The sequence below is a fragment of the Patagioenas fasciata genome, chromosome 36, assembly GCF_037038585.1.
Source record: "Patagioenas fasciata isolate bPatFas1 chromosome 36, bPatFas1.hap1, whole genome shotgun sequence".
NCBI classification, from domain to species: Eukaryota; Metazoa; Chordata; class Aves; order Columbiformes; family Columbidae; genus Patagioenas; species Patagioenas fasciata.
Window position 1 is genome coordinate 706,498 of NC_092555.1, and position 24,245 is coordinate 730,742.

At 58.8% G+C, this 24,245-nt stretch overlaps 1 protein-coding gene and 1 long non-coding RNA gene across 2 annotated transcripts in view; one reads left to right on the top strand and one right to left on the bottom strand.

Annotated features, from left to right (window-relative positions):
* Positions 1-24,245, bottom strand: part of LOC139826188 (uncharacterized) — a 285,705-nt gene that overhangs the window by 7,332 nt on the left and 254,128 nt on the right. The gene's annotated exons all lie outside the window — the stretch shown is intronic.
* Positions 685-3,522, top strand: LOC136115831 (olfactory receptor 6B1-like). Its single transcript, XM_065862055.2, has 3 exons — positions 685-705; positions 1,783-2,616; positions 3,454-3,522. Exons 1-3 carry the CDS (start codon positions 685-687, stop codon positions 3,520-3,522), a joined length of 924 nt encoding a protein of 307 aa, XP_065718127.2.

A 24,245-nucleotide genomic window follows, 5' to 3' on the forward strand; every position in this document is an offset into this window, starting at 1 on the left:
TGATTGATAGTATATATATATATGTATGATATTTCACTATCTCTGGAGGCAATTTTGTACCCAGATAGGTCCAAGGACATTTAATATTGCATTGCATGCCTATCTAGAAAATAAAGTCTGCATTCTCAGTACGTATGGCAGACACAGCTACATAGGTGTCTGTTTCTGGGTTTCTTAAACACGGACCAGCTCTTGCATCTTTACTGTTTAAATGTGGAAACTGAAGGAGACTTTTTTAAAAAAGAAAAAAAATCATTCTCAGAATGTGCCTTTTCATTCAAAATAAAACCACAGAATTCCCAAACATTTCAGTAAATACAATTTCTACTTAGTCTTGTCTTCCTAATGCTTTTTAGCAGCAGAACACTCATTCTGTACGAGGCATGATGTGTTTTCTGTTATGGTCTTTATTCCCCTGATCTCATGCCAGACTCTGTTTCTCCTACATGTGATTAACATAGAAATTAGCATCTGGAGGTAATTACTGGAGATCATTAGAGATAACAACCTTCCTCTTCCCTTTCATTTCTCTGATCGGCAGACGACTTGATCAGCTCAGTGCTTATGGTATAAGGGAAGCTTTCCCAGCAAAGACAGCGAGTCCTTTGAAGGAAAACCTCTCAGGTGGGTCAGAGAAGATCCATCTGATCCACTGCTCGTTACCGGAGTTTAAAGGCCACAGGCATGGCTGGAAATCCTGAACTGGTAAGTCAGTCTTCATGTTTTCTTACAGTACCAGATGAATAGATCAAGAAATCATATATCAGTTGCAGCGTAAATGATTGGGCTGAATCCTTCAAAAAGCAATTCTTCTTGATTATTGCATCCAATACATTTTCACCATGTAAACTGCCAGATGTATAGTGAGGGAACACACTTGTAAGTCAAGAATAATGGCAAAACACATCAAGTTTTTCAATTAAATTCTCTATCCTGCTCGCCATTTCCTGGATTCTTCCGTTTCATGTTTAGAGACAGAAACTGCCAAAGCTCCGTTCCTTGATTCCAGTCAGATTTGTCATCCCCTCACTAATAAAAAGACCACACGTGTTCAGGGGATGAAAGGAAATAGCTGAAGAGTATATTACTGTTCTGGATAGATTAATGCATCTTTGGTACAACATGTTTTTCTCTCATGCATACACAAACGTGCATATATTATCGAGCTGTAAAATGTAAGAGATTGGAATGAAGTATGTTTATGTGTTCATTATTTGCTCCCATTGCCCTTAAAAGCAGTAAGGATAAACCTCACCTCCTCCACCTTAAATCATTTATGGTATGGACAACTACTTAAAGGTTGGTAAAGGATCACTAAAATGTCCATGAGGAGAAATTGGCATTTCTAGAGCACAAATAGGAGATGAGTTTTGGAAGGAGACATGTCCATATACAGTATTACAGTCTAGGCTACAAATGCTCAGTCAATGTCTCAAGCAGATATCCACTGCGTATGAAAGGAATCCAGAGCAAAACAGCCAAGAGGAACGTGCAAGATCTGCTCTAAGTTACTGGCTGGACAGCTGTCTGAATCAGAGCTGAGAGCAAACTGAAACAAGAAAGAATTCTTCTCTGTCACAGACGGGTGTTTAATACAAGCCAGAGGAACCACCCACTGCAGGATCTGGTCTTTAGATTCAGTTCAAAGTTCTTCCTCAAACGTGAATTCCTGAAATCTGTAGCTAAGGGGTTTGTGATCTCTGTAGCAGTCTCTCCTATGACCATCACTGCTGCCACTGAAAACACAAAGGTGGATAATTTCCTATTAGGAAATGAAGGAAGTCACTTTACCTGGTCTTTCTGGCCACCTACATGGTAACAATCACTGAGAATGCCGTTATTATCTTTGTGGTGAAAAGGAACCGTCACCTCCAAAAGCCCATGTATTATTTCCTGGGGAACTTGTCCTTCCTGGAGATTTGTTATGTCTCAGTAACACTGCCCAGGCTTTTGCTTGGGTTCTGGTCCCAGAGCATGACCATCTCATTCTCCAGCTGCATGACCCAGTTATACTTCTTCATCTCCCTTATGTGCACTGAATGTGTCGTCTTGGCTGCAATGGCCTGGGACCGCTATCTGGCTGTGTGCCATCCCCTGCGCTATCCAGCCATCATGACGCACAAGCTATGCCTTCAGCTGTTGATTCTCTCATGGGCAGGAGGCTTTTCCATCTCCTTGGTCAAGGTGTCTTTAATTTCACAGCTCACGTTTTGTGGCCCACACGTCATGAACCAGTTCTTTTGTGACATCTCTCCCGTCCTGAGCCTTTCCTGCACTGACGTGTCCCTTGCAGAGACAGTGGACTTTGTGTTAGCCTTGGTGATCCTGCTGACACCTCTCCTGATCATTGTTTTCTCCTACTGCTGTGTCTTGTCAACTATCTTGTGTATGCCTTCAGTGCAGGGAAGGAGAAAAGTCCTTTCCACTTGTACCTCCCATTTGGCTGTAGTCATGATCTTTTCCTCGGCCACTCTCTTCATGTACGCCGGGCCCAGGAGGATCTGTCCGTCCAAACTCAACAAAACAGTGTCTGTCTTTTATGCTGTGTTCACTCCAGCACTGAACCCTCTGATCTATTGTCTGAGGAACAAGGAGGTGAAAGAGAGTCTGAGAAAGACCATGGGCACAAGGTGCTTTGCACACCAGCGAGTTCCGAGGTTAAGGATACAGAGGAACATGGACAGGAGTGACAAGTGTCCTTCTTGAAATGTAGCTGAGTAAACCTCTACAGCTTGTGCATCACTGACTCCGTCACCACTGACTCGTTGCACTGGAGTCCGGCAAGGAAGAAATGGTATCGTTTCGATGTGGAAATGTGTCCCTCCCATTCATGAGCACTGTGACGCTGAATTGCACTGGGCTTTAAAATATTCTGCCACCATATCAATAAAATAAGCTATAATAGGACTTTGGCTGATGGATCATTTCCTTTGGAAAATCCTGAACCCTAGATTTATAGTTTTCAAAACCATGTAGGAATATTGGAAATTGAAATAAATAACTTTGGCTTTTTCTGTGGATAAACAACGTTTAATCCCATTCCTTACTTGTATTCCTTAAACACGTGTTCATTAGAGCAAAAGCAAAGCAGCGCGGGGGATTCGCTCCGCCCAACACGCACACTTTAAACAATCAGAGGTGTGTTAAACACAGTGAGGTGTTGCATATCCATAATGACCCAGGAACGCCTGTGCAGATTCACAACCTTTCCTCGCTGCTCATTAAAATGAGTCTCAGGGAACCATTCCCAGTCTCCTCCGTGACCCCCCCTGTTCTCCTGCCCAGTGTCACCGGGTGGTTTGGGGAGGGGTCTTTGGATGAGACTTCATGAACAAGTTTCATAACTTTTCACATAGAACTTGACCACCTTTTCCTTTCTCCAGGTTCGGAGCCCGTGCCTCGTTTCGTTCCATCTGCAAACACTGAACATCTCAGCTCGAATCACAGCTGCATCTCTCACACTGTGGAGCTGTTCGTGCGCTGAGCTCCGCACTCAGCACCAGCGGGTGCGGCTCCTCCTGAGGGGCTGGGGGGAGGGGGCGGGGCCAAGGGCTGGTTTGAGGGGGCGGGGCTGAGGCGGCGAGCTGCGATTGGCCGGCCGGGCCGCAGCGGCCGTTCCCGCCTGAGCCTTGGGGCGGAGCCAGAGCGGGAGTGCGGGGGGCGGCCGGGCCAGGAGCCGCCCGCAGAGCGCCCGGAGAGCGGGCTTCGGGGACTCTGCCCGGGAACGAGCGGCAGGAGGAGAGGAGACGGCCCCAGCGGTACCGGGTGAGCTTCTGGCTGGAGCCTGGGAGCTGTTCCTCCCAGCGAGGGCTGTCGGGCACTGAACGGGCTGCCCAGGGCAGGGCTGGAGCCGCCATCCCTGGAGGGGTTTCCACAGGAGCTCCTGAGGGCCGTGGGCAGTGCCGGGGGGTTGTGCTTGGACTCCAGCACCTTCAAGGTGTTTGACACCCAAAGGGATTCTGTGGCACACTCAATTTTCACGTTGCCATGGAGCCCGGAGGTCCCAGCGGGGTTTGGATCAGCGTGTTCTGGAACATTCTCAGTGGTCGGGTCTGTGTGCAGAGTGTGGTGGGAACGAGAAGAGAGGAGTGGAGAGAACAGTGGGGAGGTGAAGGAGCAGGAGTGGAGGTGAATACCAGAGAGAGCGAGTGTGTGCGGATCAGCAGTGATCACCCCAAACCTCAGGGGTGAATTGGAGAAACTGCCGGTTTGACCCGGAAGGATGGAGCCAGAATTTGAGGGCAGAAATCAGTTGCCCCAGGTCCTTGGGTCTGGAGGTTGTGGTTTTGGGCTTCACCTCCCGTCCGGGTACCCCGGGGTGACAGCGGGGCCTCTCCGGTCCTTCCGCGGGCTCTGCCCGGTCGGAGCAGCAAGGCCGGCGATGGGGAGGGGTTCCCGGGGAGGGCAGAGCGCGTCCCGCGGGGCTGCGGGGACGTTTCTAGGCAGGCTCCGCGCTAAACAGCCCCGTTGCTAGGGCAGCGGGGCATTTCCAGCCCGGCGCTGCGGTAGACAGCCCCGTTGCTATGGGAACGGGGGCCTTGCGGGCCGGACCCCGCGCGGCGCGGCCCCCGTTGCTATGGGAACGGGGTCCTTCCAGTGCGGGCGGCGCGCAGCATGGCGGTGCCGCCCGAGCGCGGCGCTGAGCGGCGTCCGGAGCGGGCACGGCCGGTGAGTCCCGGGCCGGGGAGCCCCGGTTCCCCTGGGCGGGCAGCGGGAGCCGCTTGGGGGGTGGCGGGGAGAGCGCTCGGGCGGCTGAATTCCTGGCGCGGCCGGCTCGGGGAGGCGGGGGTGGCTCCGGCTCTTCCCGGGCTCTCTCGGCCTCGTCTCTTGCGCTCTGGAGAAAGCGGGAACTCTCTGGCAGCGAAGAGATGGAGTGAAGAGCAGAGGCAATGCCGCTGTTCGGCGGCATTCTTTATTTCATCAGCGCTGGGCAGCACTGGTAGAGTCTTGCACCTGGGCAGGAACAAGGCCAGGTTTCAGTCTAAGCTGGGGAAGGACCTGTTGGAGAGCAGCGTAGGGGAAAGGGAGCTGGGGGTCCTGGGGACAGCAGGGTGACCATGAGCCAGCACTGGGCCCTTGTGGCCAGGAAGCCAATGGTACCTGGGGTGGGTTAGAAGGGGGTGGTCAGTGGGTCAGAGAGGTTCTCCTGCCCCTCTGCTCTGCCCTGGTGAGACCACACCTGGAATGTTGTGTCCAGTTGTGGCCCCTCAGTTCCAGAAGGACAGGGAACTGCTGCAGAGAGTCCAGCGCAGCCACCAAGATGCTGAAGGGAGTGGAGCATCTCCCGTGTGAGGAAAGGCCCCATGCCCCAGATTCTTTCCTGATTCTCCCCCATTCCTCTTTACCCCTCCAAACCCCCTCCAGCTCCGTTGCCCTCCGCAGGCCTTTGCTCCTGTCCCCTGCTCAATCACCTCCATCCCCACCAAGCACCTTCAGCTCGGCTCTGGTCCCTGCGTGCTCACTCCCACCCTGTGTGACACCCCCTGCACCCTCCCATCCCTTTCCCCCTCCCCATATACACTTGGATCCTCTCCGGACCCATCTCCAAGACCCTCCCTGCATTTCTGTGCCCCCTGCTCTGCTCCAAGCTCCTCCGGGGCCACCCAGACCCCTCTGTCCCTTCCTCTGCTCCCCGCGAGCTCGGGCAGGATGTGCCCCCCATGTCCCCCATGGATGGGACCCTGCCCCACGGTCTCACAGCGATGGATGGATGGACGGATGGAGGGATGGACGGATGGAGGGATGGACGGATGGAGGGATGGATGGAGGGATGGATGGAGGGATGGATGGAGGGATGGATGGAGGGATGGATGGAGGGAGGGATGGATGGAGGGATGGATGGAGGGATGGAGGGATGGATGGAGGGATGGATGGAGGGATGGATGGAGGGATGGATGGAGGGATGGATGGAGGGAGGGAGGGATGGAGGGAGGGATGGATGGAGGGATGGATGGAGGGATGGATGGAGGGATGGATGGAGGGATGGATGGAGGGATGGATGGAGGGACGGAGGGATGGAGGGAGGGATGGAGGGAGGGATGGAGGGAGGGATGGAGGGAGGGATGGAGGGACGGATGGAGGGACGGAGGGATGGACGGAGGGATGGACGGAGGGATGGACGGAGGGATGGACGGACGGATGGATGGACGGATGGAGGATGGATGGACGGATGGAGGATGGATGGATGGATGGAGGATGGATGGATGGACGGATGGATGGATGGACGGATGGATGGACGGATGGACGGATCCTCCTAAAACCCTGCTAAAACCAACATGGAAATGGTGGATGTTTGCGCCTCCTTGCGTGGAAGCAGCTCCGGCTCCCTCGTCCCGCATCCCACCCTTGCAGCTCCAGCACAGACCCCACCCTGGTATTTCGGCGTGGTCAACGCTCCCATGCCAATTCTCCCATGTCCTATTTTAGGTTTCTCGCCGGCACCGGCTGCGGACGACTGTGCTGGAGCTCCTGTCCAACCTTAGACAACGTCCTCAGGGATATGGGTCAGTGCCAGGGCTGGGTTATGCTTGGCCTCCATGACCTCGAGGGTCTTTTCCAACCAAAATGAGTTTTAGGGTTTATCCCAAATGATGGGAACCCCCACTTCCATCTCTGCTCTTTACCAAACACCTTTTAGAGGATGAAGAGGAAGGAGACGCAACACCTCAGCATACGGAGGGTCTTCCCCAAAGGGGTGGTCTGGGGTATCCAAAACACAAGGGGTGGTGTGGGCATCCAAAGCACAAGGGGTGGTCTGGGGCATCCAAAACACAAGGGGTGGTGTGGGCATCCAAAGCACAAGGGGTGGTCTGGGGCATCCAAAACACAAGGGGTGGTGTGGGCATCCAAAGCACAAGGGGTGGTCTGGGGTATCCAAAGCTCTCCTGGAGCGACTGCTGCTTCTTCTTGCTTTCCATCAGCTTCTTGATGTCTTCCCGCATGGGGCCGCGCTCGTCATCTTCGTCATCTTCGTCATCTTCGTCATCTTCGTCATCTTCGTCATCTTCGTCATCTTCGTCATCTTCGTCATCTTCACCATCAGATTCAGAGGATTCTGGAGGAGCGAACAGCGAGAAATGGGCTGGGGAGGGTCCAGCACCGGCCCTGGCTCTTCCTGCCCAGCATCCCAGGCCCATCCCCAGCTGCTCCAGCTTCATCCAAAAGAGGTGGCGAGCTCCAAAAACTCAGTGGCTCCTCCAAGAGCGTCCAATGGGAAGAGGCCCCAGGCAGAGAAGTCGTAGGCTCAAAAGAAAGCACCACGTTCCGAGGATCTCCAGAAGATCCCTGGCCTGCTCCAGGAGATCCCCATCATCAACAAGATGAGGTCGGCCGTGTTGTTTTCAAAGGCGAGGAGGAGCTCAAGGGCCCTCAGCATCGGGGCTCGCGTGCGGTTATGAGAGGGGAAGGAAGGAAGGAAGGAGGGAAGGAAGGAAGGAGGGAAGGAAGGAAGGAAGGAAGGAAGGAGGGAAGGAAGGAAGGAGGGAAGGCGGGAAGGAGGGAAGGAAGGAAGGAGGGAAGGAGGGAAGGAAGGAGGGAAGGAAGGAAGGAAGGAGGGAAGGAAGGAAGGAAGGAGGGAAGGAAGGAAGGAAGGAGGGAAGGAGGGAAGGAAGGAAGGAAGGAGGGAAGGAGGGAAGGAAGGAGCCGGGGGTTCCCATCATTTGGGATAAACCCTAAAAACTCATTAATCACTTTGGTTGGAAAAAACCACCCACCTCCATAGGACCCCATAGGGACCCATAGAGACCATAGAGGCCCATAGGGAGCCACAGAGCCCCATGGAACCCCATAGAGACCCATAGGGACCGTAGAGCCTGTAGAGACCCATAGGGACCCATAGAGACCCATAGAGCTCCATAGGACCCCATAGGGACCCATACAGACCATAGAGGCCCATAGGGAGCCACAGAGCCCCATGGAACCCCATAGAGACCCATAGGGACCGTAGAGCCTGTAGAGACCCATAGGGACCCATAGAGACCATAGAGGCCCATAGGGAGCCACAGAGCCCCATGGAACCCCATAGAGACCCATAGGGACCCATAGAGACCCATAGGGACCCATAGAGAGGGAGGGGTTTAGGACCCTGGGGGTTCCATAGAGACCCATAGAGCATCAAGGAGCCCCATAGGGACCCATAGAGCCCCAAAGAGCCCCATAGGGACCCACAGACACCCAAGGAGCCCCATAGAGACCCATTAAGACCCATAAGGACCCATAGGGACCCATAGGGACCCATAGAGCCCCATAGAGGCCCATAGGAAACCACAGAGCCCCATGGAACCCCATAGGGACCTATAGAGACCCATAGGACCCCATAGAGATCCAAGGAGCCCCATAGAGCTCCATAGGGACCCATAGAGACCCATAGGGACCCATAGAGAGGGAGGGTTTTAGGACCCCGGGGGTTCCTGCTGGGCTCAACTATGGCAAGAAAACCTTAACGAATAATTAACCGAATATTAATGAATGCAAAAGGCCAGGAACCAATGAAGAGCGAGCACTGAGCCCTGGGACAGCGGGGACAGCGGGGACAGGGACAGCGGGAATGTGACCCTGGGACCCATTGACCCCGTTGACTCCCATTGACCCCATTGATCCCCATTGACCCATTGACCCATTGACCCCCATTGACCCCCATTGACCCCATTGACCCCCATTGATCCCCATTGACCCCATTGACCCCATTGACCCATTGATCCCCATTGACCCCCATTGAACCCATTGACCCCATTGACCCATTGACCCCATTGACTCCCATTGACCCCCATTGACCCATTGACCCCATTGACCCATTGATCCCCATTGCCCCCCATTGATCCCCATTGACCCATTGACCCCATTGACCCCCATTGATCCCCATTGACCCCCATTGACCCCATTGACCCCATTGACCCATTGACCCCATTGACTCCCATTGACCCCCATTGACCCCATTGACCCATTGATCCCCATTGCCCCCCATTGATCCCCATTGACCCATTGACCCCATTGACCCATTGATCCCCTTTGACCCCATTGACCCATTGACCCATTGATCCCCATTGACCCCATTGAGCCATTGAGTCATTGACTTCATTGACCCCCATTGCCCCCCATTGACTCCCATTGAACCCATTGACCCATTGACTCCCATTGCCCCCCATTGACCCCATTGCCCCCCATTGACTCCCATTGCCCCCCATTGCCCCCATTGCCCCCATTGTCCCATTTCAGGTAAAAGAGGACATAAACAAGAGAGAAAAAACAAAACACAACACATTTGGGCACTCCTGGGTCCTTTGGGGCACTCCTGGGTCCTTTGGGGCACTCCTGGGTCCCTCCTGAACTCCTGGGTCCTTTGGGGCACTCCTGGGTCCCTCCTGAACTCCTGGGTCCTTTGGGGTACTCCTGGGTCCCTTGGGGTACTCCTGGGTCCCTCCTGAACTCCCCATAGACCCCCATAATTTCCCCCTTAGGGACCCAGGAGTGCCCCATAGTGACCCATAAGTGACTCATGGAGCCCCCTAAGTGCGTTCGGGTCCCCTCGGGTCCCTTCGGGTGAGTTCGGGCCCCACTCGGGTCCCTTCGGGTCCCTTCGGGTGTGTTCGGGTCCCTTCGGGTGCGTTCGGGTGCGTTCGGGCCCCACTCGGGTCCCTTCGGGTGCGTTCGGGTCCCTTCGGGTGCCTTAGGGTCCCCTCGGGTGCGTTCGGGCCCCACTCGGGTCCCTTCGGGTGCGTTCGGGTGCGTTCGGGTGCCTTCGGCTCCCTTCGTGTATCTTCGGCTTCTCTCGGAGCCGCCTCTGCGCACGCCACGCACAGTGGGCGTGGCCACGCACCCCCCCGCCGCTTCCCATTGGCCGCCTCCTGAGGAAGGGGGCGTGGCCTCGCTCGCAGCCGCCGCCGCGGCGGGAAACGATCGTGAGGCGGAAAAAGGGGGAGAAAGTGGGGGGGGGGGGGGCGGGGAGGAAGAGGAGGGGCCGGGGGGGGAGCGGAACACGGGTTTTGGGGTAAAAAGGGGGGGATTTGGGAGTTTGGCGCCTTTTGGGGCACTTTCGGGTGGGTTCGGGTCCCTTCGGGGAGACTTCGGGCCCCTTCGGGTGGGTGCGGGTCCACTCGGGTGGGTTCGGGCTCCTTCGGGTGGGTTCGGGCCCCTTCGGGCGGGTTCGGGTCCCTTCGGGTGGGTTCGGGTCCACTCGGGTGGGTTCGGGTCCCTTCGGGTGCGTTCGGCTCCACTCGGACCCCTTCGGGAAGACTTCGGGTCCCTTCGGGTGCGTTCGGCCCCGGCCGGGACTCGGGCGCCGTTCGGCTCCGCTCGGGCGCCGTTCGGCTCCGCTCGGGCCCATTCGGCTCCGCTCGGGCGCCGCTCGGCTCCGCTCGGGCCCATTCGGCTCCGCTCGGGCGCCGCTCGGCTCCGCTCGGGCCCGTTCGGCTCCGCTCGGGCCCATTCGGCTCCGCTCGGGCCCATTCGGCTCCGCTCGAGCCCATTCGGCTCCGCTCGGCTCTTTCCGTCTCCGCTCGTTTTCCCGCGCTTTCCCTCAGAGCGCGAAGCGAAGCGCGGGGACCCCCGGGGCCGCTTTTTTCGCGCTTTTCCCGAGGTGACAACAGCGGGGGCTTTGGGGACACAGCTCGGGGAGCCTCAGCGGGAGGGTTTTGGGTTGAAAAAGCGCTATTTTGGGTCAATTTTGAGGTGGTTTGTGGCCCTCCCGGCGGGGCAAGATGGCGGCTCCGGACATCGAGGGGCTGCTGGGTGAGTAATGAGGGGGAATTAGGGGTGATTAGCACGAATTAGGGGGTAATTAGGGGGCAGCGGGGATACGGGGGGGTGGGGGGGGTGTTAATTAGCGCTGCTGAGGGTGTTAATTGTTAATGAATGCAGAGGAGGAGCCGTTGCAGGAGCTGCACCCCGGGCTGGCCCCGCTGAGGGGGATTGGGGGGGTGGGAGCGGAGCTGGAGAAGGAGGTGAGACAGGTAAGGGGGCATTGGGGACAATGGGGACAGAGAGAGAGAGTGTGTGCGGATCAGCAGTGATCACCCCAAACCTGCCCCGCAGACACGGCACCCAAAATCCTGCACCCCAAAATACTCTTCCCAAACCTGCACCCCAGATCCTGACCCCAAGCCCTGCACCAAAACCCTGCCCCTCAATCCTGCACCCCCAAATCCTCCACCCCCGATCCTGTCTTCCCAAACCCTGCACCCCAGATCCTGCACCCCCAAATTCGGCCCTACCAAACTCTGCACCCCTAAACCCTACAACTGAAACCTTGCACCCCCTAATCCTGCCCTCCCTACCTTCCTGAACCCCGAAACCTGCACCCCAAACCCTGCATTCCCAAATCTTTCCGTCCTATACCCTCCACCCCTAAACCTGCCCCCAAACCCTGCACCCCAAAGAATTCCCTCCCAAACCCTGCACCTCCAAATCCTGCACCTCAAAGGCCTGGCAACCCAAACCCTTCAACCCCATCCCTGCAACACCAAATCCTGTACCCCAAACCCAGCACCCCAGAATCCTGCACCCCAAATCCTGCCTACCAAACCTTTCACTGCAAACCCCTGCACCCCAAGATTGTGCTGCCCTAAACACTGAACCCCCAAATCCTGCAGACCCGGATCCTTGCCTCCCAAGACTCTGCACCCCCAAATCCTGCACCCAAATCTCTCACCCCCACCACCCTGCACTCCCAACCCCTGCACCCCAAAGCTCCACACCTCCAAATCCTGAACCCTGAAACCCCGCACCCCCAAATCCTGTGCCCCAGTCCTGTGAACCCCACACTCTGCAACCTTAAATTTCCCCCCAAGCCCCTGCACCCCAAACGCTGCACTCTTAGACCTGACTTCTAAACCCCAAGGGCCCATTGTGACATCCCAGAACCTCCTATTGTCCCCAGGGCCCATTGTGACATTCAGGGGACTCCTCTTTGTCCCCAGGGCCCATTGTGACATCCTGGGGACCCCCGCTTGTCACTGGGGCCCATTGTGACGTCCCAGGATCCCTCCTTGTCCCCAGGGCCCATTGTGACGTCTTAGGACCCCCCATTGTCCCCAGGGCCCATTGTGACATTCAGGGCACCCCCTTGTCCCCAGGGCCCATTGTGACATTCCGGGGACGCCTCTTTGTCCCCAGGGCACATTGTGACATCCTGGGGACCCCCCCTTGTCACTGGGGCCCATTGTGACGTCCCAGGATCCCCCATTGTCCCCAGGGCCCATTGTGACATTCCGGGGACGCCTCTTTGTCCCCAGGGCCCATTGTGACATCCTGGGGATCCCTCCTTGTCCCCAGGGCCCATTGTGACGTCCCAGGACCCCCCATTTTCCCCAGGACCCATTGTGACATTCAGGGGGCCCCTTTGTCACTGGGGCCCATTGTGACATCCCAGGACCCCACATTGTCCCCAGGACACATTGTGACATCGTGGGGACCCCACTTGTCCCCAGGACCCATTGTGACACTATGGGGTCCCCCCCTTGTTCCCAGGGCCCATTGTGACACCGTGGGTACCACCCTTGTCCGCAGGGCTCATTGAGACATCCCAGGACCCCCCTTTGTCCCCAGGGCCCATTGTGACATCCAGGGGACCCCCTTTGTCCCCAGGGCCCATTGTGACATCGAAGGACCCCCCTGGTCCCCAGGGCCCATTATGACATCCTGGGGATGCCCCCTTATCACTGGGGCCCATTGTGACGTCCCAGGACCCCCCATTGTCCCCAGGGCCCATTGTGACACCATGGGGATCCCTGTTTGGCCCCAGGGCCCATTGTGACATCCCAGGACCCCCCCTTGTCCCCAGGGCCCATTGCGACATTCAGGGGACGCCTCTTTGTACCCAGGGCACATTGTGACATCCTGGGGACCCCCCCTTGTCCCCAGGGCCCATTGTGACATCCTGGGGATCCCTCCTTGTCCCCAGGGCCCATTGTGACGTCCCAGGACCCCCCATTGTCTTCAGGACCCATTGTGACATTCAGGGCACCCCCTTTGTCACTGGGGCCCATTGTGACATCCCAGGACCCCACATTGTCCCCAGGACCCATTGTGACACTATGGGCACCCCGCCTTGTTCCCAGGGCCCATTGTGACACCGTGGGTACCACCCTTGTCCCCAGAGCCCATTGTGACATCCAGGGGACCCCCTTTGTCCCCAGGGCCCATTGTGACATCGCAGGACCCCCCCTGGTCCCCAGGGCCCATTGTGACATCCTGCGGACCCCTTTTGTCCCCACGGCCCATTGTGGCACCATGGGGACCCCCTTTGTCACTGGGGCCCATTGTGACATCCCAGGACCCCACTTTGTCCCCAGGGCTTATTGTGACACCATGGGGACCTCCCTTGTCCCCAGGGCCCATTGTGACATCCCGTGACCCCCCTTTGTCCCCAGTGCTATTGTGAAATCCTGGGGACCCCCTTTGTGCCCAGGGCCCATTGTGGCACCATGGGGAACCCCTTTGTCACTGGGGGCCATTGTGACATCCCAGGATTCCACTTTGTCCCCAGGGTCCATTGTGACATCCTGGGCAACCCCATTGTCCCCAGGGCCCATTGTGACATCCTGGGCAACCCCATTGTCCCCAGTACCCATTGTGACATCCTGCTACCCCCCTTTGTCCCCAGGGCCCATTTTGACATTCAGGGGACCCACCATTGTCCCCAGGGCCCATTGTGACATCCTGGGCAACCCCAATGTCCCCAGGGCCCATTGCGACATCTGGGGGACCCCCTTGTCCCCAGGACCCATCGTGGCACCGTGGGGCCCTCCTTGTCACTTGGGCCCATTGTGACACCATGGGGACTCCCCCTTTGTCCCCAGTGCCCATTGTGACATCCTGCGGACCCCCCCTTTGTCCCCAGGGCCCATTTTGACATTCAGGGCACCCACCATTGTCCCCAGGGCCCATTGTGACCTTCAAGGGACCCCCATTGTTCCCAGGGCCCATTGTGACGTCCTGGGGACCCCCTCTGTTCCCAGGGCTCATTGTGACTTTCAGGGGACCCCCCCCTTGTCCCCAGGGCTGATTGTGACGTCCTAGGGCCCCTCTGTGTCCCCAGGGCCCATTGTGACACTTTAGAGACCCCTCTTTGTCCCCAGGGCCCATTGTGACATCCTGGGGACCCCCCCTTGTCCGCAGGGCTCATTGTGACATCCCAGGACCCCCATTGTCCCCAGGGCCCATTGTGACATTCAGGGGACCCCCCTTTGTCCCCAGGGCCCATTCTGATACCGTGGGGACCCCCTTTGTCCCCAGGGTATATTGTGACATCCTGGGGACGCCCTTTGTCCCCAGGACCCATTTTGACACCGTCGACACCCCCGTTTGTCCCCAGGGCCCATTGTGACATCCAGGGGACCCCCTTTCTCCCCAGGGCCCATTGTGACATTGCAGTACCCCCCCCTGGTCCCCACGGCCCATTGTGGCACCATGGGGACCCCCTTTTGTCACTGGGGCCCATTGTGACATCCCAGCACCCCACTTTGTCCCCAGGGCTTATTGTGACACCATGGGGGACCTCCCTTGTCCCCAGGGCCCACTGTGACATCCCATGACCCCCATTTGTCCCCAGTGCTATTGTCAAATCCTGGGGACCCCCTTTGTCCCCAGGGACCATTGTGGCACCATGGGGAACCCCTTTGTCACTGGGGCCCATTGTGACATCCCAGGACCCCACATTGTCCCCAGGACCCATTGTGACACTATGGGGACCCCACCTTGTTCCCAGGGCCCATTGTGAAACCATCGACACCCCCCTTGTCCGCAGGGGTCATTGTGACATCCTGGGGACCCTCCTTGTCCCCAGAGCCCATTGTGACATCCAGGGGACCCCCTTTCTCCCCAGGGCCCATTGTGACATCGCAGGACCCCCGTGGTCCCCAGGGCCCATTGTGACATCCTGGGCAACCCCATTGTCCCCAGGGCCCATTGTGACATCTGGGGGACGCCCTTGTCCCCAGGACCCATCGTGGCACCGTGGGGACCCTCCTTGTCACTTGGGCCCATTGTGACACCATGGGGACCTCCCCTTTGTCCCCAGTGCCCATTGTGACATCCTGCGGACCCCTCTTTTTCCCCAGGGCCCATTTTGACATTCAGGGGACCCACCATTGTCCCCAGGGCCCATTGTGACCTTCAAGGGACCCCCATTGTTCCCAGGGCCCACTGTGACGTCCTGGGGAGCCCCCTCTGCTCCCAAGGCTCATTGTGATTTTCAGGGGATCCCCCCATGTACCCAGGGCTGATTGTGACGTCGTAGGGCCCCTCTTTGTCCCCAGGGCCCATTGTGACATCCTGGGGAACCCCCTTGTTCCCCGGGCCCATTGTGATGTCCCGGGACCCCCCATTGTCCCCATGGCCCATTGTGACATCCTGGGGATCCCTCCTTGTCCCCAGGGCCCATTGTGACGTCCCAGGACCCCCCATTGTCCCCAGGGCCTATTGTGACATCCTCTGCACCCCCTTGTCCCCAGGGCCCATTGTGACATTCAGGGGACACCTCTTTGTCCCCAGGGCCCATTGTGACATCCTGGGGACCCCCTCTTGTCCCCAGGGCCCATTGTGACGTCCCAGGACCCCCCGTTGTTCCCAGGGCCCATTGTGACACCTTGGGGACCCCCTTGTCACTGGGGACCCATTGTGACACCATGGGGACCACCCCTTGTCCTCAGGGCCTATTGTGAACATCCTGGGGAACCTCCATTGTCCCCAGAGCCCATTGTGAGTTCCTGGGGACCCCCTTGTCCCCAGGTCCCATTGTGACATCCTGGGGAGTCTCTTTGTCCCCAGGGCCCATTGTGACATCCTGGGGACCCCCTTTGTCACTGGGGACCCTTTGTGACACCATGGGGACCTCCATTGTCCTCAGGGCCCATTGAGATACCGTGGGTACCCCCTTTGTCACTGGGGACCCGTTGTGACATCCCAGGAACCCCATTGTCCCAAGGGCCCATTGTGACATCCTAGGGACCTCCCTTTGTCCCCAGGGCTCATTGTGGCACCATGGGGACCCCCTTTGCACTGTGTCACATTGTGATATCCAAGAACCCCACTTTGTCCCCAAGGCCCATTTTGACATCCTGGGGACCCCCTTTCTCCCCAGGGCCCATTGTGACATTCAGGGGACCCCCTTTGTCACTGGGGCCCATTGTGACATCCCAGGACCCCACATTGTCCCCAGGGCCCATTGTGACATTCAGGGGACACCCCCCTTGTCCCCAGGGCCCATTGTGACGTCCCAGGATCCCCCATTGTCCCCAGGGCCCATTGTGACATTCAGGGGACCCCCTTTGGCACTGGGGCCCGTTGGGACATCCCAGGACCCCACATTGTCCCCAGGACCCATTGTGATGTCCCAGGACCCCTCATTCTCCACGGCCCATTGTGACATCCTGGGGACCCCCCTTTGTCACTGGGGCTCATTGAGACATCGTGGGGACCAACTTTGTCCCCAGGGCCCATTGTGACGTCCCAGGACCTCCCGTTGTCCCCAGTGTCCGTTGTGACATTCGAGGAGCCCACTTTGTCCCCAGGACCCATTTTGATATTGAGGGGAACAACGTTTGTCCCCAGGGCCCATTGTGACACCATGGGGACCCCCCCTTGTCACTGGGGACCCATTGTGACACCATGGAGACCCCTGCTTGTCCTCAGGGTCCATTGTGACATCTTGGGCACCTCCCATTGTCCCCAGGACCCATTGTGACATCCTGGGGACCCCCTTGCTCCCAGGGCCCATTGTGGCACCATGTAGACATCCCCTTTGTCCCCAGGGCCCATTGTGACATTCCAGGACCCCCCATTGTCCCCAGGGCCCATTGTGACATCCACTGCACCCCCTTGTCCCTAGGGCCCATTGTGACATTCAGGGGACCCCTCTTTGTCCCCAGGGCCCATTGTGACATCCTGGGGACCCCCCCTTGTCACTGGGGCGCATTGTGACGTCCCAGGACCCCCCATTGTCCCCAGGGCCCATTGTGACATCCTGGGGATCCCTCCTTGTCCTCAGGGCCCATTGTGACGTCTTACGACCCCCCATTGTCCCCAGGGCCCATTGTGACATTCAGGGGACGCCTCTTTGAAACCCAGGGCACATTGTGACATCCTGGGGACCCCCCCTTGTCCCCACAGCCCATTGTGACGTCCCAGGACCCCCCATTGTCCCCAGGGCCCATTGTGACATCCTGGGGATCCCTCCTTGTCCGCAGGGCCCATTGTGACGTCCCAGGACCCCCCATTGTCCCCAGGGCCCATTGTGACATCCTGGGGACCCTCCTTGTCCCCAGAGCCCATTTTGACATCCAAGGGACCCCCTTTGTCTCCAGGGCCCATTGTGACGTCCTGGGGATCCCCCTTGTCCCCAGAGCCCATTGTGACATCCAGGGGACCCCCTCTTGTCCCCAGGGCCCATTCTGACGTCCCAGGACCGCCCATTGTCCCCAGGGCCCATTGTGACATCCTGGGGATCCCTCCTTGTCCCCAGGGCCCATTGTGACGTCCCAGGACCCCCCATTGTCCCCAGGACCCATTGTGACATTCAGGGGACCCCCTTTGTCACTGGGGCCCATTGTGACATCCCAGGACCCCACATTGTCCCCAGGGCCCATTGTGACATCCTGGGGACCCCACTTGTCCCCAGGACCCATTGTGACACTATGGGGATCCCCCCCTTGTCCGCAGGGCCCATTGTGACATCCTGGGGATCCCTCCTTGTCCGCAGGGCCCATTGTGACGTTCCAGGACCCCCCATTGTCCCCAGGGCCCATTGTGACATTCAGGGGACCCCTGTTTGTCCCCAGGGCCCATTGTGACATCCTGGGGACCCCCTCTTGTCACTGGGGCCCATTGTGACATCCCAGGACCCCCCATTTTCCCCAGGGCCCATTGTGACATTCAGGGGACCCCTCTTTGTCCCCAGGGGCCATTGTGACGTCTAACGACCCCCCATTGTCCCCAGGGCCCATTGTGACATCCTGGGGATCCCTCCTTGTCCCCAGGGCCCATTGTGACGTCCCAGGACCCCCCATTGTCCCCAGGACCCATTGTGACATTCAGGGGACCCCCTTTGTCACTGGGGCCCATTGTGACATCCCAGGACCCCACATTATCCCCAGGGCCCATTGTGACATCCTCTGAACCCCCTTGTCCCCAGGACCCATTGTGACATCCTGGCCATCCCCTTGCTCCCAGGGCCCGTTGTGGCACCATGGGGATACCCCCTTTGTCCCCAGGGCCCATTGTGACATCCCAGGACCCCCCTTTGTCCCCAGGGCCATTGTGAAATCCTGGGGACCCCTTTTGTCCCCAGGGCCCATTGTGGCACCATGGGGAACCCCTTTGTCACTGGGGGCCATTGTGACATTCCAGGATTCCACTTTGTCCCCAGGGCTCGTTCTGACACCTTGGGGACTCCCATTGTCCCCAGGGCCCATTGTGACATCCCAGGACCCCACTTTGTCCCCAGGGCTTATTGTGACATCTGGGGGACGCCCTTGTCCCCAGGACCCATCCTGGCACCGTGGGGACCCTCCTAGTCACTTGGGCCCATTGTGACACCATGGGGACCCCCCCTTTGTCCCCAGTGCCCATTGTGACATCCTGCGGACCCCCCGTTGTCTCCAGGGCCATTGTGACATTCAGGGGACCCACCATTGTCCTCAGGGCCCATTGTGAGGTCCCAGGACCCCCCATTGTCCCCAGGGCCCATTGTGACATCCTCAGCACCCCCTTGTCCCCAGGGCCCATTGTGACATTCAGGGGACCCCTCTTTTTCCCCAGGGCCCATTGTGACATCCTGGGGACCCCCCCTTGTCCCCAGGGCTCATTGTGACGTCCCAGAACCCGCCATTGTCCCCAGGGCCCATTGTGACATCCTGGGGATCCCTGCTTGTCCCCAGGGCCCATTGGGACGTCCCAGGACCCCCCATTGTCCCCAGGGCCCATTGTGACATTCAAGGGCCCCCGTTTGTCACTGGGGCCCATTGTGACATCCCAGGACCCCACATTGTCCCCAGGGCCCTTGTGACATCCTGGGGACCCCACTTGTCCCCAGGACCCATTGTGACACTATAGGGACCCCCCCTTGTGCCCAGTGACCATTGTGACACCGTGGGTACCACCCTTGTCCGCACGGCCCATTGTGACATCCTAGGGACACCCCCTTGTCTCCAGGGCCCATTGTGACATCCTGGGAATCCCTCCTTGTCCCCAGGGCCCATTATGACATTCAGGGCACCCCTCTTTGTCCCCAGGGCCCATTGTGACATCCTGGGGATCCCTCGTTGTCCCCAGGGCCCATTGTGACGTCCCAGGACCTCCCATTGTCCCCAGGACCTATTGTGACATTCAGGGGAGCCCCTTTGTCACTGGGGCCCATTGTGACACCATGGAGACCCCCGCTTGTCCTCAGGGTCCATTGTGACACCCTGGGCACCCCCCATTTTCCCCAGGACCCATTGTGACATCCTGGCCACCCCCTTGCTCCCAGGGCCCGTTGTGGCACCATGGGGACACCCCCTTTGTCCCCAGGGCCCATTGTGACATCCCAGGACCCCCCTTTGTCCCCAGGGCCATTGTAGCACCATGGGGACCCCCTTTGACCCCAGGGCCCATTGTGGCACCATGGCAACCCCTTTTGTCCCCAGGGCCCATTGTGACATTCTTGGACCCCACTTTGTCCCCAGGGCCTATTGTGACACCATGGGGACCCCTCCTTGTCACTAGGGACCCATTGTGACACCATGGGGACCCCCCCTTGTCCTCAGGACTCATTCTCACATCCTGGACACCCCCCATTGTCCCCAGGGCCCATTGTGACATCCACTGCACCCCCTTGTCCCCAGGGCCCATTGTGACATTCAGGGGACCCCTCTTTGTCCCCAGGGCCCATTGTGACATCCTGGGGACCCCCCCTTGTCCCCAGGGCTCATTGAGACGTCCCAGGACCCCCCACTGTCCCCAGGGCCCATTGTGACATTCAGGGGACCCCCTTTGTCCCCAGGGCCCATTCTGATACCGTGGGGACCCCCCATTGTCCCCAGGGCCCATTGTGACATGCTGGGGACCCTCCTTGTCCCCAGAGCCCATTGTGACATCCAGGGGACCCCCTTTGTCCCCAGGGCCCATTGTGGCACCATGAGGACCCTCTTTGTCACTGGGGCCCATTGTGACATCCCAGGACCCCCCTTTGTCCCCAGGGCCCATTGTGACATCCTGGGGACCCTCCTTGTCCCCAGAGCCCATTGTGACATCCCAGGACCCCACTTTGTCCCCAGGGCTTATTGTGACACCATGGGGATCTCCCTTGTCCCCAGGGCCCATTGTGACATCCCATGACCCCCCTTTGTCCCCAGTGCTATTGTGAAATCCTGGGGACCCCTTTTGTCCCCAGGGCCCATTGTGACACCGTGGGGAACCCCTTTGTCACTGGGGGCCATTGTGACATTCCAGGATTCCACTTTGTCCCCAGGCCTCGTTCTGACACCTTGGGGACTCCCATTGTCCCCAGGGCCCATTGTGACATCCTGGGCAACCCCATTGTCCCCAGGGCCCATTGTGACATCCTGGGGACCCCCATTGTCCCCAAGGCCCATTGTGACATTCCAGGACCCCCCATTGTCCCCAGGGCCCATTGTGACATCCACTGCACCCCCTTGTCCCCAGGGCCCATTGTGACATTCAGGGGACCCCTCTTTGTCCCCAGAGCCCATTGTGACATCCTGGGGACCCCCCTTCTCACTGGGGCCCATTGTGACGTCCCAGGACCCCCCATTGTCCCCAGGGCCCATTGTGACATTCAGGGGGCCCCTTTGTCACTGGGGCCCATTGTGACATCCCAGGACCCCACATTGTCCCCAGGACACATTGTGACATGCTGGGGACGCTCTTTGTCCCCAGGGCCCATTGTGACATCCTGGGGACCCTCCTTGTCCCCAGAGCCCACTGTGACATCCAGGGGACCCCCTTTGTCCCCAGGGCCCATTGTGGCACCATAGGGACCCCCTTTGTCCCCAGGGCCCATTGTGACATCCTCGGCACCCCTTTGTCCCCCAGGCCCATTGTGACATCCTGGGGACCCCCCCTTGTCCCCAGGGCCCATTGTGACGTCCCAGGACCCCCCATTGTCCCCAGGGGCCATTGTGACATCCTAGGGATCCCTCCTTGTCCCCAGGGCCCATTGTGACATTCAGGGGACCCCTCTTTGTCCCCAGGGCCCATTGTGACATCCTGGGGATCCCTCCTTGTCCCCAGGACCCATTGTGACGTCCAGGATCCCCATTGTCCCCAGGACCTTTTGTGACATCCTGCGGACCCCCTTTGTCACTGGGGCCCATTGTGACACCATGGAGACCCCCGCTTGTCCCCAGGGCTCATTGTGATATCCCAGGACCCCCCTTTGTCCCCAGGGCCCATTGTAGCACCATGGGGACCCCCTTTGACCCCAGGGCCCATTGTGGCACCATGGCAACCCCTTTTGTCCCCAGGGCCCATTGTGACATTCTTGGACCCCACTTTGTCCCCAGGACCTCTTGTGACACCATGGGGACCCCTCCTTGTCACTGGGGACCCATTGTGACACCATGGGGACCCCCCCTTGTCCTCAGGACTCATTCTCACATCCTGGACACCCCCCATTGTCCCCAGAGCCCATTGTGACATCCACTGCACCCCATTGTCCCCAGGGCCCATTGTGACATTCAGGGGACCCCTCTTTGTCCCCAGGGCCCATTGTGACATCCTGGGGACCCTCCTTGTCCCCAGAGCCCATTGTGACATCCAGGGGACCCCCTTTGTCCCCAGGGCCCATTGTGGCACCATGAGGACCCTCTTTGTCACTGGGCCCCATTGTGACATCCCAGGACCCCCCTTTGTCCCCAGGGCCCATTGTGACATCCCAGGACCCCACTTTGTCCCCAGGGCTTATTGTGATACCATGGGGATCTCCCTTGTCCCCAGGGCCCATTGTGACATCCCATGACCCCCCTTTGTCCCCAGTGCTATTGTGAAATCCTGGGGACCCCTTATGTCCCCAGGGCCCATTATGACACCATGGGGAGCCCCTTTGTCACTGGGGGCCATTGTGACATTCCAGGATTCCACTTTGTCCCCAGGGCTCGTTCTGACACCTTGGGGACTCCCATTGTCCCCAGGGCCCATTGTGACATCCTGGGGACCCCCATTGTCCCCAGGGCCCATTGTGACATTCCAGGACCCCCCATTGTCCCCAAGGCCCATTGTGACATCCACTGCACCCCCTTGTCCCCAGGGCCCATTGTGACATTCAGGGCACCCCTCTTTGTCCTCAGGGCCCATTGTGACATCCTGGGGACCCCCACTTGTCACTGGGGCCCTTTGTGACATCCCAGGACCCCCCATTGTCCCCAGGGCCCATTGTGACATTCAGGGCACCCCCTTGTCCCCAGGGCCCATTGTGACATTCCGGGGACGCCTCTTTGTACCCAGGGCACACTGTGACATCCTGGGGACCCCCCCTTGTCACTGGGGCCCATTGTGACATCCCAGGACCCCCCATTGTCGCCAGGGCCCATTGTGACATCCTGGGGATCCCTTCTTGTCCCCAGGGCCCATTGTGACGTCCCAGGACCCCCCATTGTCTCCAGGACCCATTGTGACATTCAGGTGGCCCCTTTGTCACTGGGGCCCATTGTGACATCCCAGGACCCCACATTGTCCCCAGGACACATTGTGACACTATGGGGACCCCCCCTTGTTCCCAGGGCCCATTGTGACACCGTGGGGATCTCCTTTGTCCCCAGGGGCCATTGTGACATCGCAGGACCCCCCTGGGCCCCAGGGCGCATTTTGACATCCTGGGGATGCCCCCTTGTCAACGGGGCCCATTGTGACGTCCCAGGACCCCCCATTGTGTCCAGGGCCCATTGTGACATCCTGGGGATCCCTGCTTGGCCCCAGGGCCCATTGTGACGTCTTAGGACCCCCCGTTGTCCCCAGGGCCCATTGTGACATCCTGGGGACCCCATTTTCCCCAGGACCCATTGTGACACTATGGGTACCCCCCCTTGTCCCCAGGGCCAATTGTGACGTCCCAGGACCCCCCATTGTTCCCAGAGCCCATTGTGATGTCCGTGGGAGCCCCCTCTCTTCCCAGGGCTCATTGTGACTCTCAGGGGACCCCACCTTGTCCCCAGGACTGATTGTGACGTCCTAGGGCCCCTCTGTGTCCCCAGGGCCCATTGTGACGTCCTGGGGACCCCCATTGTCCCCAGGGCCCATTGTGACATCCTCGGCACCCCCTTGTCCCCAGGGCCCATTGTGACATTCAGGGGACCCCTCTTTGTCCCCAGGGCCCATTGTGACATCCTGGGGACCCCCTCTTGTCCCCAGGGCCCATTGTGATGTCCCAGGACCCCCCATTGTCCCCAGGGCCCATTGTGACATCCTGGGGATCCCTCCTTGTCCCCAGGGCCCATTGTGACGTCCCAGGAACCCCCATTGTCCCCAGGACCCATTGTGACATTCAGGGGACCCCCTTTGTCACTGGGGCCCATTGTGACATCCGAGGACCCCACATTGTCCCCAAGGCCCATTGTGACATCCTGGGGACCCCCATGTCACTGGGGCCCATTGTGACGTCCCAGGACCCCGCATTGTCCCCAGGGCCCATTGTGACACCTTGGGGACCCCCTTGTCACTGGAGACCCGTTGTGACATCATGGGGACCACCCCTTGTCCTCAGGGCCTATTGTTACGTCCCAGGACCCCCCATTGTCCCCAGGGCCCATTGTGACACCTTGGGGACCCCCTTGTCACTGGAGACCCATTGTGACAGCATGGGGAGCACCCCTTGTCCTCAGGGCCTATTGTGAACATCCTGGGGAACCTCCATTGTCCCCAGAGCCCATTGTGAGTTCCTGGAGACCCCCTTGTCCCCACGGCCCATTGTGACATCCTGGGGACCTCCTTGTCCCCAGGACCCATCCTGGCACCGTGGAGACCTCCCTTGTTACTGGGGACCCATTGTGACACCATGGGGACCTCCCATTGTCCTCAGGGCCCATTGAGACATCCTGGGGACCCCCTTTGTCACTGGAGACCCATTGTGACATCCCAGGAACCCCATTGTCCCAAGGGCCCATTGTGACATCCCAGGAACCCCATTGTCCCCAGGGCCCATTGTGACATCCTAGGGATCCCCTCTTGTCCCCAGGGCCCATTGTGACGTCCCAGGACCCCCCATTGTCCCCAGGGCCCATTGTGACCTCCTCGGCACCCCCTTGTCCCTAGGGCCCATT

Coding starts and splice junctions, on each gene's coding strand:
- LOC136115831 (XM_065862055.2), top strand. CDS start 685: ATGGCTGGAAATCCTGAACTG. Junction 706..1,782: donor TGGCTGGAAATCCTGAACTG/GTAAGTCAGTCT, acceptor AAATGAAGGAAG/TCACTTTACCTGGTCTTTCT. Junction 2,617..3,453: donor TGAAAGAGAGTCTGAGAAAG/ACCATGGGCACA, acceptor TCACAGCTGCAT/CTCTCACACTGTGGAGCTGT.